Below are 14,067 nucleotides of genomic sequence, written 5' to 3'. Positions count from 1 at the left end.
AGCCTGAATTTCATCAACAAATAATCTTAAAAACCAATCTTATCTACATTTAATGTCTTGTTGAAACACTGTTTTGGATGCAACTTTTTTTTTTTCTTCATTATATCTGCAGGTCAACAAGTGGTTAATGATTATACCCATAAAATAGTGATTAAAGAAGATGGCACCCAGTCGTTGATCATTGTTCCTGCTATGCCTGATGACTCTGGAGAATGGGCAGTAATTGCTCAGAATAGGGCAGGCAAAGCTTCAGTCTCAATGACACTGGCTGTGGAAGGTATCTACTGTGCATGACATTTTTAGGAGGCTGAGGAGTGTTTCTTATTAAAAACCATGGTTATGTCATTTATTCTTGTTATAACTTACCCTTGCTCTTTCAGCTAAGGAAGACCTAGTCAGACCACACTTTGTGGAAAGGCTGAAGAATGTTAGTGTAAAGGAGGGCTCTAGACTGGAGATGGCAGTGAAAGCTACTGGTAACCCTAATCCTGACATTGTGTGGCTGAAGAACAGTGACATTATTGTACCTCATAAATACCCCAAAATAAAGTAAGCATTTTTATTTTGCTTAAATAGTAAGGAAGTTAATCATCACTATCCTGTAAAGTGCCTCCTGCAGTGTGATCCTGCAAAGTGCCTCCTTCAGTGTGCCTAATACCCTCACTTCCACAGGAGGGATTCACAAAGGATTTAGTCCAATGGCTACTGAGGTGCTATTAACAGTTTTTGCATTGCAGCAATGCTAAGAGTTATAAAATACCTTGTAGGACTCAATTTTTTCCAACTTGTGTATTTTGTATTCTACAAAGCCAATGCTTTTACAACAGAGATTTAGGGAACTGTTGTCTCTGATTTTGAAGTCCACTGCAGGCAAAACTGCCATTGAATTCAAGACTGGTTTTTGTTATCTTTACTTCTTTGATTCTTAGGCACTGTACTCAGAAACATGAATAAACATAAACAACATGTCTAATTCCTCCAGAGATTTGCCTTTGAAAGCTTTGATCTAATTTTGGAGAAGGGCAAAAATTAGTAACAGAAAAGTGCAAAAAGGTAAAAAAAAATATTTGTTTTAATATTTCAGAATTGAGGGAACCAAAGGGGCAGCTGCCCTTAAAATTGAATCTACTGCCAGGCAAGATGCTGCATGGTATACTGCTACTGCTATCAATAAAGCTGGACGGGATACTACACGGTGCAAAGTAAATATCGAAGTTGAACATGCAGAACCTGAACCAGAAAGAAGATTAATCATTCCAAAAGGAACTTACAAAGCCAAGGAGATTGCAGCACCAGAGCTAGAGCCTCTACATTTGCGTTATGGTCAAGAGCAATGGGAGGAAGGAGATCTCTATGACAAAGAAAAGCAACAGAAACCATTTTTTAAGAAGAAGCTCACATCTTTAAGACTCAAGCAATTTGGACCGGCACACTTTGAGTGCAGGCTTACACCAATTGGTGACCCAACCATGGTGGTGGAGTGGTTGCATGATGGCAAACCTTTGGAAGCAGCTAACAGACTACGCATGATCAATGAGTTTGGGTACTGTAGCCTGGACTATGGAGTAGCCTATTCCAGAGATAGCGGAGTGATCACTTGCAGGGCAACTAACAAATATGGTACAGACCATACATCTGCTACTCTGATCGTGAAGGATGAGAAAAGCCTTGTGGAAGAATCCCAATTGCCAGAAGGCAGAAGGGGACTGCAGCGAATTGAAGAGTTAGAAAGAATGGCCCATGAGGGTGCTCTTCCTGCAGTTGCCATGGACCAAAAGGAAAAGCAAAAACCAGAAATTGTTTTGGTTCCTGAACCTGCAAGAGTCCTGGAAGGTGAAACGGCACGATTCCGCTGCCGTGTGACTGGCTATCCTTTGCCCAAGGTCAACTGGTACCTCAATGGACAGCTCATCCGTAAGAGCAAAAGGTTTAGGCTCCGTTATGATGGAATCTACTACCTGGATATTGTGGACTGCAAATCGTATGACACAGGAGAGGTGAAAGTCACTGCAGAGAATCCAGAAGGCTTTATTGAACATAAGGTGAGACTTGAGATCCAGCAGAGGGAAGACTTCAGATCTGTTCTTCGTCGTGCTCCTGAACCCAAACATGAGCCTGTAGTGACAGAGCCTGGAAAACTTCTCTTTGAGGTACAGAAGGTGGACAAACCTGCAGAGGTAACAACTAAAGAAGTGGTGAAACTGAAAAGAGCTGAAAGAATCACTCATGAGAAACTTTCAGAGGAATCTGAAGAGCTGCGTAGTAAATTCAAGCGTAGGACGGAAGAGGGCTATTATGAAGCCATCACTGCTGTGGAACTTAAGTCTCGCAAAAAAGATGAATCATATGAAGAAATGTTAAAAAAGACAAAAGAAGAACTTCTGCACTGGACCAAAGAGATCCCAGAGGAAGAGAAGAAAGCCCTTCCTCCTGAAGGCAAAATCACCATTCCAACATTCAAACCAGAGAAGGTTGAGCTTAGTCCAAGCATGGAGGCTCCCAAGATATTTGAACGAATTCAAAGCCAGACTGTACCCCAAGGAACAGATGCACACTTCCGTGTGAGAGTGGTGGGAAAACCAGACCCTGAGTGCCTATGGTTCAAAAATGGTGTGCAGATTGAAAGGACTGATCGTGTGTACTGGTACTGGCCTGAAGATAATGTTTGTGAATTAGTCATCAGAGATGTGACTTCTGATGATTCTGCCAGCATCATGGTGAAAGCAGTCAATATAGCTGGCGAAACTTCTAGCCATGCTTTCCTGTTAGTACAAGGTAATTAAAATTCTCTTACTTTTATCCTACTGCTTATCATAGTGTGTTAAGTCTATATGGCCCTGTTGATCCATTGCATATTGTTTTGCAGCCAAACAGTTAATCAGCTTCACACAGAAGTTACAAGACATTGTTGCTAAAGAGAAAGACTCCATGGCAACATTTGAATGTGAGACATCAGAACCTTTTGTCAAAGTGAAATGGTTTAAGGATGGAATTGAGATTCATTCTGGAGACAAATACAGGATGCACTCAGACAGAAAGGCTCATTTTCTTTCTGTACTAGCAATTGAAATGTCTGATGCTGATGACTACAGCTGTGCGCTGGTAGAAGACGAATCCATCAAAACTACTGCAAAGCTTACTGTTGAAGGTGAGAAGCACATGGCTCAGTACCATGAAGTACTGTTAAAGTGGAATCAGCTTCAGGAAGAAATAAAACCATTTAAACTTATGTCTAATGCACTAAGAAATGTTCAAGCTGCTTTCACATTCTTGGAATCCAGTATGAAAGTTTAGAGATATATTTATGTAAAATTTTTACACCATATATATATATTAATTTCCTTAGGCTCATTTAATAAGAAATGTTTTCATCAGGGTTTTCTAATCAAGCTTATTCATGAATGTGATTATTTTTGCCTGTAGGTGCTGTGGTTGAATTTATTAAAGAACTTGAGGATGTTGAAGTACCAGAGTCCTTCTCAGCTGAACTTGAATGTGAGGTTTCCCCAGAAGACGTGGAGGGGAAATGGTATCATGGCGATGTTGAACTCACTTCTAATCACAAATACGTGATTGCATCCCGCCGTGGTCGCCAGATCCTCACTATTAAAGATGTTAATAAAGATGATCAAGGAGAGTATAGCTTTGTTGTTGATGGAAAAAGGACTCACTGTAAACTGAAGATGAAGCGTAAGCATTTCTAATACTTATATATACTTCTAATACATATATTGTCTATATATTATAGATTTCATGTATTACAGCTATATCACTATATCACATACTACCTTAATATTCAATATACTTCTTATCTGTTATGAGGATTAATTAACTTCATTTAATTCCACAGCTCGTCCCATGGTTATTCTTCAAGGACTTACTGATCAAAAAGTCTGTGAGGGAGATATTGTACAACTTGAAGTTAAAGTCTCCCTAGAAAATGTGGAAGGTGTCTGGATGAAAGATGGTACTGAAATTCAATCAAGTGATCGTATTCACATTGTGTTGGATAAACAGTCACACATGTTGCTGATAGAAGATGCAACGAAGGAAGATAGTGGAACTTACTCTTTTAATGTTCCCGGTCTTGAACTGTCAACCACTGGACGGATCACAGTATACAGTAAGTCATTATCATGATTTTGAAGGTGTGTTTGATTTTTGGATCTGCTAGGATTACTTCTTAAAGGCATATTTTTTCATGATGAATATTTTTGTAACTTGACAGGTGTGGAAATAGTGGTGCCTCTAAAAGATGTTCACGTAGTTGAAGGAACAAAAGCTATCCTCGAGTGCAAAGTTTCAGCACCTGATGTATCTTCTTCCAAATGGTACCTGAATGATCATCAGATAAAGCCAGATGAACGTGTACAAGCTGTATGTAAAGGCACTAAACAGAGGCTAGTGCTTACCAGAACCCATGCATCAGATGAAGGATGTTATAAGCTGATGGTTGGCAAAGTTGAAACAACTTGCAATGTCACAGTTGAAAGTAGGTTTTCTTTAAGATGCACAGTTCTTTGTGAAGTTATTTCTTTAAATACAAAACCGTGGAAGCAACTAATATATATGTAATGTATTCTTTTTATAGAAATTAAAATTATTAGAGGTCTCCATGACATCACCTGCACTGAAACACAGAATGTATCTTTTGAGGTCGAGCTCTCCCATTCAGGGATTGATGTAATTTGGCATTTCAAAGGCCAAGAAATCAAGGCTAGTCCTAAATATAAAATTGAAGCACATGGCAAAATATATAAATTGACAGTGGTAAAGATGATGAAAGATGATGAAGGGGAATATGTATTTTATGCTGGAGAGAAGAAAACATCTGGAAAGCTTATAGTAGCAGGTTAGTAGGGTTAAAGTCCAACATTTCTATTTCACTGTGATTTAAAAACAATGCTCAATGTACTGTATTTTGTAATTGTAGCAATTGTGCTGTTTCTGGTTTTGGGCTTTAATTTATCTTTTTTTCTATGTTCTCCTTCCTCGTCCCCTTATATTTTGTGATTGGTATAGTTTTAATTCAACAAATATTTTAAGTAAGTGCTTATATGTTTTTCTAAATCAGAGCTATAGTATGGAATGCTGTAGTATACTTTTGATGTAATTACTATAAAAAATAAGTTATTTTGTCCTGAATTTTCAGTACATCTGTGCTGATAATAAAAATAATAAATTAGAATAACTAGGATAGAAGTAAGAAACATATTTTTGTGATGTTCAGGTCACATTCTATTCTTGATTTTTCACAGAACTTGGAATGTCTATTGGCATGCTGCAAATTAGGGCAAAGAATTCTAGCATCAACTTCTCATGTGGTTGCATTTCTGTATGAGGGAAAGTCGAACAGCAATATAACAAAAACATGTTCTTTTGCTTCCCAACAGGTGGTGCCATTTCAAAGCCTCTCACTGACCTGACTGTGGCTGAGTCCCAAACAGCTGTTTTTGAATGTGAGGTTGCAAATCCTGAATCAGATGGCCAGTGGCTAAAAAATGGTAGACCATTACCTATGACAGATCAGTACCGTGCTGAGTCCGATGGTGTAAAGAGAAGGCTTAATATCCCTGTCACAAAACTGGATGATATGGGTGAATATAGCTATGAAATAGCAAGCTCAAAGACATCTGCCAAACTAAAGGTCGAAGGTCAGTATTTCTTCTAACTAACTGATATCTTTAAGACTCAGTCCAGCATCACTCACTGTGTCTTGGATCAGGCCCTAAGATATGAGCATAATTTGTTTCATTTTTTGAAAATATTATTATAGTATGATGCACTTTCTGAGGTAGCAAACTATTTTGGACTCTCCATATTTGGAATTTAGCTTGGTATTTTAATTAAAATACATTTTATTAAAGGCATAATTCAAGGGCTAGCAGGTAGAAATTCACTCTTTGTTAGTTGCATAATAAACACATAAAATTAAAAAAACCCTTGTTTCTCATGGGTTCTACCTATAAATGCTCCTTTTTGTGTTCCAAGCACACTACTTCAGTGGAAATTGTATAAATCAATATATACATACTAGACTTTAAAATGAAACACCATGATTCAGTTTTATTAAGATTATTATATTTACTATCATTTTTAATTTTGGTCTGTTTTGTCAAGTTTGGTTTTCTTTTTCCTTTTTTTTTTTCCTAGCTGTTAAGATAAAGAAGACACTAAAGAACTTGACTGTGACAGAAACACAGGAGGCAGTTTTCAGTGTAGAACTGACCCACCCTGATGTGAAAGGAGCTCTGTGGATTAAAAATGGTGTTGAACTTGAATCAAATGACAAATATGAAATTTCAGTGAAAGGAACTGTTCACACATTGAAAATCAAACACTGTGTTGTCACTGATGAATCTGTTTATAGTTTTAAGCTTGGAAAAATAGGAGCAAATGCCAGACTTCATGTGGAAAGTAAGTCAGTCTGGTTTGAATATTTGCTTTAATGTGTGTTTTGAAATTCAAATCAAACACACTGATGAATCTTTCTAACTTTTTTCCTCAAGCTGTCAAGATCATCAAAAAGCCAAAGGATGTGACTGCTTTGGAAAATGCTGTTGTGTCCTTTGAACTGAGTGTATCCCATGATACTGTACCAGTCCGATGGTTCCACAAAAATGTCGAGCTTAAACAAAGTGATAAATACAAGCTGATCTCTCAGAGGAAAGTTCACAAGCTTATGCTGCATAATATATCTCCTGCTGATGCTGGGGAATACACAGCTCTTGTTGGGCAAATTGAGTGTAAAGCAAAACTGTTTGTGGAAAGTAAGTATTATAAGTTTGTAAGAAAGTAATTACATTAACCGCTACACCAACTCATTGAACAACTTGACCTGACACTTTACAGCCTGTTACCCTTGGTTTTTGGCAGTCTTCCACACATACTGACTTTAAAAAAAATCCTTTTTTTTAAAAAAAAACCCCAAAAAACCATACTGCTATGGGTGAGCAATTGGCTGATGGGTCAGGCTCAAATGGTTCTAGTCAATGGGGTTACATTGGGCTGGCAACTGGTCACTAGTGGAGTCCTACAGGGATCCATCCTGGGGGCGGTGCTCTTTAATGTCTCCATCAATGACTTGGATATAGGACTTGAAGGACTGCTAAGTTTGACAATGAGACCAAATTATGAGGTCCTGTGGAGAGAGAGGTCCTGCAGAGAGATACAGATAAATTAGAGAGCTGGGCAATCACCAACTGTATGAATTTTAACAAGGCTAATGCTGGATTTTGTACCTTGGACGTGGCAACCCTGGACACACACACAGACTGGGGAATGAGAGACTGGAGAGCAGCCCTGCAGAGAGGGACCTGGGGGTTCTGGTCCATGGCAAGTTGAACATGAGCCAACAGTGTGTCCTGGCAGCCAGGAGGGCCAACCGTATCCTGGGATGCATCAAGCACTGCATTGCGAGCCAGTCGAGGGAGGTGATCGTCCTGCTCTGCTCTGCACTGGTGCAGCCTCACCTTGAGTACTGGGGGCAGTTTTGGGTGCCACAGTGTAAAAACAATATAAAGCTACTGGGGAGTGTCCAGAGGAGGGCAACTAAATTGGTGAAGGGCTTAGAGGGGAAGCCGTATGAGGAGAGGCTGAAGTAGCTTGGTTTGTTCAGGCTGGAGAAGAGGAAACTGAGACGAGATCTCATTGCAGTCTGTAGCTTCCTCACAAGGGGAAGAGGAGGGGTGAGTCCTGATCTCTTCTCTCTGGTGGCCAATGATAGGACCAGGAGAAATGGCAGGAAGATGTGCCAGAGCAAGTTTAGGTTAGACATTAGGTAAAGGTTCTTCACCCAGAGGGTGGTGGAGCACTGGAATGGGAGGTGGTCATGGCACCAAGCCTGACAATATTCAAAAAGTATTTGAACAACACCATCAGACACATCAGACATCAGCCTGAATCTTGCGACTGTCCTATGCTAGGGCAAGAGTTGGACTTGATGATCCTTGTGGGTCCCTTCCAACTCACAACATTCTGTGAGTCTATGATGATTCTATGATTTTCTTTTGTCTTTTTTTTCCTCCCCTCTTAGCCATACACATCACAAAGACCATGAAAAATATTGAGATCCCTGAGACCAAAACTGCTTCTTTTCAATGTGAAGTTTCTCATTTCAATGTGCCTGCTGTCTGGTTGAAAAATGGTGTGGAGATTGAAATGAGTGAAAAGTTCAAAATAGTGGTCCAGGGGAAGCTCCATCAGCTCAATATCATGAACACAAGCAGTGAAGATTCTGCAGAATACACATTTGTTTGTGGAAATGACAGAGTCAGTGCAACTCTGACCGTAAAACGTACGTAAAAATGAAATTTACCAGAATATTTTAGTTATCAGTAACAAAGTTTGTGTTAATACATGCACTTGGTGCAATTCAGACAAAACCTGCACTGTTGTAGAGATATTTTCAAATAACCCTGAATGGCTTCATTTACATTTTTAAAAGACATCTGGAAGCTATGAACTTGAAAACCAGATCCTGGTTTCCTCTGTTTAGGCCAGCATACCTAAACACCAAGGCACTATAGGAGACAGAATCTGGATTCCTAGGTCATTCAGAACTTTTGGCAAGTTTAATTGTAATATTTATTCTGGATACAGAACCTTCCTTTTAATATTACCAAAAAGCAGAATATGTCTTAAAGAATTTTAAACATCACTGATCCATTTAATATGTGTTTAAAATAAAGCAAAACTGAACAGAAACCCCCAAACCATGTCCACTTGTTTTCTTTTAGCCATCCTAATTACCTCCATGCTAAAAGACATCAATGCTGAAGAGAAAGATACAATAACATTTGAAGTTACTGTTAACTATGAAGGTATCTCATATAAATGGCTGAAGAATGGAGTAGAAATAAAATCAACTGACAAATGCCAGATACGAACAAAGAAGCTCACACACTCCCTCTCCATAAGGAATGTGCATTTTGGTGATGCTGCAGAATATACTTTTGTTGCTGGAAAGGCAGCTTCATCAGCCACTTTATATGTGGAAGGTATTTGCCTTCTTGATTTTTATATTTAATGACTTCTGGTGGCTTAAGCAGCATTATGGTACTCATTCTACTTTATTTCTGCCCTAGCTCGTCACATTGAATTTAGGAAGCATATTAAAGACATCAAGGTTGTGGAGAAGAAGAGGGCTATTTTTGAATGTGAAATTTCAGAACCTGACATTCAGGTCCAGTGGATGAAGGATGGCCAAGAACTCCAGATTGGTGACAGGTAAATGATTGTTTCTACACCATATTGACTTTTGTTATTTATTTTCTCTCAGGAAATAACTTGCTCCTTTTCTGATGTCCTTAGGATGAAAATTCAGAGAGAAAAATATGTCCATCGTCTCATCATTCCTTCCACAAGAATGTCTGATGCTGGTCAGTATACTGTAGTAGCAGGTGGAAACACATCCAGTGCCAATTTGATAGTGGAAGGTCGTGACATTCGTATCAGAAGCGTCCGTAAAGATATTCAGGTATGGCCTATACAGAAAAATAAATATTTCATAACTTTGTCACTCAAAGAATAATGCAAAGGAAGAGCAACAATATCTAACCAGCAAGAGTCTTAATACAAAAATCTGTAATCACAAGATCAGGACCATCTTCTAGGAAACTGGAATGTGGGACCATCTGTAAAAACAAATGCTATTTCTAATATTTATTCTACTTGTTCAAAGGTCATTCAGAGACAAAGAGCTGAAATTGAATTCGAAGTCAATGAAGATGACATTGAACCACAGTGGTACAAGGATGGTATTGAGATCAACTTCCAATATGAGGAAAGATACAGTTATGTGGTGGAAAGGAGAGTTCATCGAATGAGCATCTTTGAAACCACTTACTCTGATGCTGGAGAATATACTTTTGTTGCAGGACGGAATAGAAGTTCTGTTGTTCTCTATGTGAATGGTGTGTATCCTCACAAACTATGCTTTGACTGTATTTATTACCCTGTGTTTTTTCTACATAAGTTTTCTGGAATTCTAACTCTAAAAGAAAAAAAAAAAGAAAAAAGAAAAAGATGGCTAGCTGATGAAACTGCTATAGCAGTTCTTTTTCTCACTGTATTTATTTAAACAATGAAATTCTCAACTCTAAATAAAACTAATTTGTTCATATGTTCAAATACACCTTGCCAGAGGGATCAACCTAACAATTCTTGGACACTTTTTGCCAGAAAATTCTTACAGCAGCACAGCCAACTATGTTAAGGCACTTGCTGCTAGATTATTCCTCCTGTATCAAGGAAAAGGGCAAATCTTCATGGGCTCGCACGATTGGGTATAATAAGATTAAAAAAAAATAAAATCCTTGCTAATATTTTTGAAGCCTTGATAAGTATCAATAATGAGATTTCTCCATTTCCTCCTTTCTCCCTTCCCATTACCCCACTCATTTTGCAGCTCCAGAGCCACCCCAGATTATCAAGGAGCTAGAGCCAACCACTGTGGAGTCTGGCAAACCTGCTCGCTTCTGTGCTATGATATCAGGCAAACCCCAGCCCAAAATTTCCTGGTACAAAGATGATCAACAGCTTTCTCCAGGTTTCAAGTGCAAATTTCTTCATGATGCACAAGAATATACTCTATTGCTGATTGAAACTTTCCCTGAAGATGCAGCAGTGTACACCTGTGAAGCAAAAAATGACTACGGAGTTGCTACAACTTCAGCTTCACTTTTGGTGGAAAGTGAGTTTTCCCTGCTCATAACTGTGTCTGTGAAATGAGATTGTCAACATGCGTGTGATCATCTTAATCTTTAAACATGACTTCTTTTTCTTATTCTTTAGTCCCAGAAGTTGTTTCTCCTGAGCTAGAAGTGCCAGTGTATCCACCTGCTGTCATAATACCACTACGTGATGCTGTTACATCCGAGGGACAGTCTGCACGTTTTCAGTGCAGAGTTACAGGGACAGGTGAGTTTAATGAAATCCTGTACATCTTTTCATCTATCAGAATTTTTCATCTTGAACTCAGAAAAAATGCAACAGTATATGTGCCAGGATAGTTATTTGATATTTGTTACTCACAACTATCAGTTAAGCAAGACATTTGTCAAAGATGGCATCAAGCATAGAAGTTATAAACTGTCATAAACATTAAGCATTTCTAAGAAGAAGTACTTCAAAAAATTTGTCTTTGGAAACTTCTCAGTGTCTCAAATGCTAACTGATGTTGGAAAACTGTGTCAGCAAGTAAAATGCTGACAGCAAGTAAAATGGTGGAAAAACATTAACACATTAAATGAACCTGGGGAAGTTTCTGATGACGCACATTGTCATGTAAATTAATTAAAAAGACTGAAACTGTCTTTCAGCCTTTATCCTAATAGTCCTACTCTGCAAACTAAACTGCAATTGTGTGCTTTTTTCTAGCATAAAAAGGTGTTTGCTCTTTTTTTTAAGTGTAGATTTTCTTTAAATAAGTTTGCTACTTTTTATTACATAGAATATTTTATACAGTTAAAATAATTCTTTCCAAGTTAACACAAACCCAAATAAAACTACCTTACTTTACTTCAGTAAATGGCTTTTAGTATGCCTAGTAATAAAATATTCACATGGTAAACTACAGAATAAGATCCAATTCAAATCCCAAAGAATTTAAAATTATTTAAAGATAATTAAAACTCCAAATTTAAAAATAATCCTGAGTGATAGCTGTGTAAAAAGCCACAGAAAAATTGGTAATATACATATATATAGGCAAATATATATAATTTGCATTTTTATAACTTGAAATCAAACTTCAAACTTTTTTTAAAAAGCTTTACAACTAATCTGATTCTTCTTTAGAAGTGGTGCTAAAACTCAGAAAATGTATATTGGAAAGACTGGCCTGCCCTCTGTGCAAAGCCTGCTAGTGTAACTTTTTTTACACAAACTGTATTTCTGTGAACGTGGAAGCTGCATTTACAGCACAAAGCATAAGGATCCTTTAATCTAGGTCCTCTTTCATAGAAGCATAGAATCATAGAATTGTTTAGGTTGGAAAAGACCGTTAGGATCATCAAGTCCAACCATAAACTTAACACTGCCCAGTCCACCATTAAACAGTGTCCCTCAGTGCAACATCTACATGTCTTCTAAATAACCTCCAAGGATGGTGACTCAACCACTTCCCTGGGTAGCCTGTTCCAATGCTTGACAACCCTTTCGGTGAAGAAATTTTTCCTATTAAAAATTTCCTTTATTGAATGCTGTGTCCAAATGAATTTCCATACCTCTAACTTGTGCTGTGAAAACATATTGTATTAGGTAATACGTGATTGCAAATACAATTGTTTAACGGCACATGCCATGCAACTGGTTGTTGAAAACTGTCTTTCTTCTGATGACAGTAATAACACTATTTCTGTGAAAACATTTGATTCATGCCAGGTGGAGAGGCAAGGTTGAAGTCTGCTTCAGTCCTCTTCTTTCCCAAGTCTACAAGAACCTATGCAAGTCAATTAACACATTTTATATAGAAATTTTACAAAGGTACAAAAACAGGATCTTTCTTGAGGAATTTGAAACTTATAAATTTATAACTTATAAGTAACACTTGTAGTATTTGCAACAAAAAGAGGCAAGGTACTGTCTTCAGCAAAAGGTTATTCCATATTAATTTCTTTGACCTGTTCAGCGCAACTTAGTGATTTTATATCCTGTTTAATCAGGCAATTGTAGCAGAATCTCTTTTTAAAACATGAGACTTTCTCTAATTTTAATAGTAGCAAAATATTTTTAAATTAATACATTAAGAGTGGAAAGGGAAAAATATTTTTACTCAGGAATATAACAGCAGCAGAATCAGTTTTCCAACATAAATATTTTCAATGCAGAAATCAAAACTTAAAGCAACAAGTAGGCCACTTTCCATTGATCATACATAACCAAAGTAATATAAGGCACATTTAAACTTAAAAAAAGTACTTGAGATTAAGGTTTCTGAGAGATACAAATATAAAAACAATGTTTACTTACTAGTCTAATGCCATAACTTACACATTTTTTCTTCTTGTTGCTGCTTCTTAAGCAGATCTGAAGGTCTCTTGGTACAGCAAAGACAGAGAGATCAAGCCATCACGGTTTTTTAGAATGACTCAGTTTGAAGACACTTACCAGCTGGAGATTGCTGAAGCTTATCCAGAGGATGAAGGAATCTATACCTTTGTGGCTAGTAATTCTGTTGGCCAAGTGACAAGCACTGCTACCTTGAAGTTAGAAGGTACAGTGTGCAATTGAAGAAGATGTCTTGTTTAGGTCATGCTCCAATACTAATCTTAATATACACTGATGATTATATGTGAGTTGTTGTCTGTCATGTTGTCTTTTAATTCAATTAATTGCTACCTTTTACAATGTCCACAGCATACATTTATATCTGCAAAATATAGGTCATGCACAGGAAAACTTATTTCACAATTTTTCAATGTTCCATGCACCTCACTTTTTCATTCTCTCCAGTCTTAGAAACCATCATGCACCAAACATGGTAGAAACCTTTCCAATGGAAGTGCTTTGCTTACACATACTTTGATTTGACTATGAGGAGAATCTAGTAAGAGGTTTTGCATAAAATAAATTACTTTGAAAGTACCGGAAAACATGTTAAATAGAGGTGTGTACCAGGTACTTGGGCAGCTAAAATAGTTTCCATTCATATGAAATGATCACATACTGACTAAAGTTTTAGAGCAGAAATATTGTCTGGATGATTTGCTATTTAAGTTATATATTGTCCTTGATATCATTTAACCGTAAATATCTTGTTTTCTTTTTGCAACAGATTTTGTAAGTGATTAATTAGAATAATTCATGCTCTTCAGTTGCAAGTTAAAAAAAAAATCTTAAATGAGAGAGAAAATTTATTGTAGTGTAGGGTAAGAAATTAAAAGTTGGCATGCTTCTTTTCAGGCTTTAAAAAGGTTGAAGAAGTTACATCAGAGTCCCATTGGCATGTTTCTTCATCTGTTTCACTTAAGGAGGAATCTATTGGCCAAAGGCCCACCTTTATCCAGCCTATTTCAAGCTGCAGGGTATGCAGTGGGGAATCAGTCAGATTTCAAGCCAGAGTCT

General features: G+C 37.5%; 1 protein-coding gene across 1 annotated transcript in view; it reads left to right on the top strand.

Annotated features, from left to right (window-relative positions):
* LOC104526368 (titin-like) overlaps positions 1 to 14,067 on the top strand; it is a gene marked incomplete at its 3' end in the record, with an annotated part of 57,989 nt that overhangs the window by 24,054 nt on the left and 19,868 nt on the right. The window contains 19 exon segments of the mRNA XM_029085398.1: positions 113 to 277; positions 381 to 549; positions 1,085 to 2,775; positions 2,867 to 3,148; positions 3,424 to 3,690; positions 3,851 to 4,123; positions 4,229 to 4,492; positions 4,592 to 4,852; positions 5,394 to 5,654; positions 6,154 to 6,417; positions 6,510 to 6,770; positions 8,036 to 8,296; positions 8,739 to 8,999; positions 9,087 to 9,228; positions 9,313 to 9,478; positions 9,683 to 9,914; positions 10,409 to 10,693; positions 10,795 to 10,920; positions 13,028 to 13,216. Coding sequence (XP_028941231.1) covers positions 113 to 277; positions 381 to 549; positions 1,085 to 2,775; positions 2,867 to 3,148; positions 3,424 to 3,690; positions 3,851 to 4,123; positions 4,229 to 4,492; positions 4,592 to 4,852; positions 5,394 to 5,654; positions 6,154 to 6,417; positions 6,510 to 6,770; positions 8,036 to 8,296; positions 8,739 to 8,999; positions 9,087 to 9,228; positions 9,313 to 9,478; positions 9,683 to 9,914; positions 10,409 to 10,693; positions 10,795 to 10,920; positions 13,028 to 13,216 — 5,820 coding nt within the window.

This window comes from Antrostomus carolinensis, unplaced genomic scaffold (assembly GCF_000700745.2).
Source record: "Antrostomus carolinensis isolate BGI_N321 unplaced genomic scaffold, ASM70074v2 scaffold6886, whole genome shotgun sequence".
Lineage (NCBI taxonomy): Eukaryota > Metazoa > Chordata > Aves > Caprimulgiformes > Caprimulgidae > Antrostomus > Antrostomus carolinensis.
Note: the sequence above shows the minus strand (reverse complement) of the source record. Positions and strands in the feature narration are given on the sequence as shown.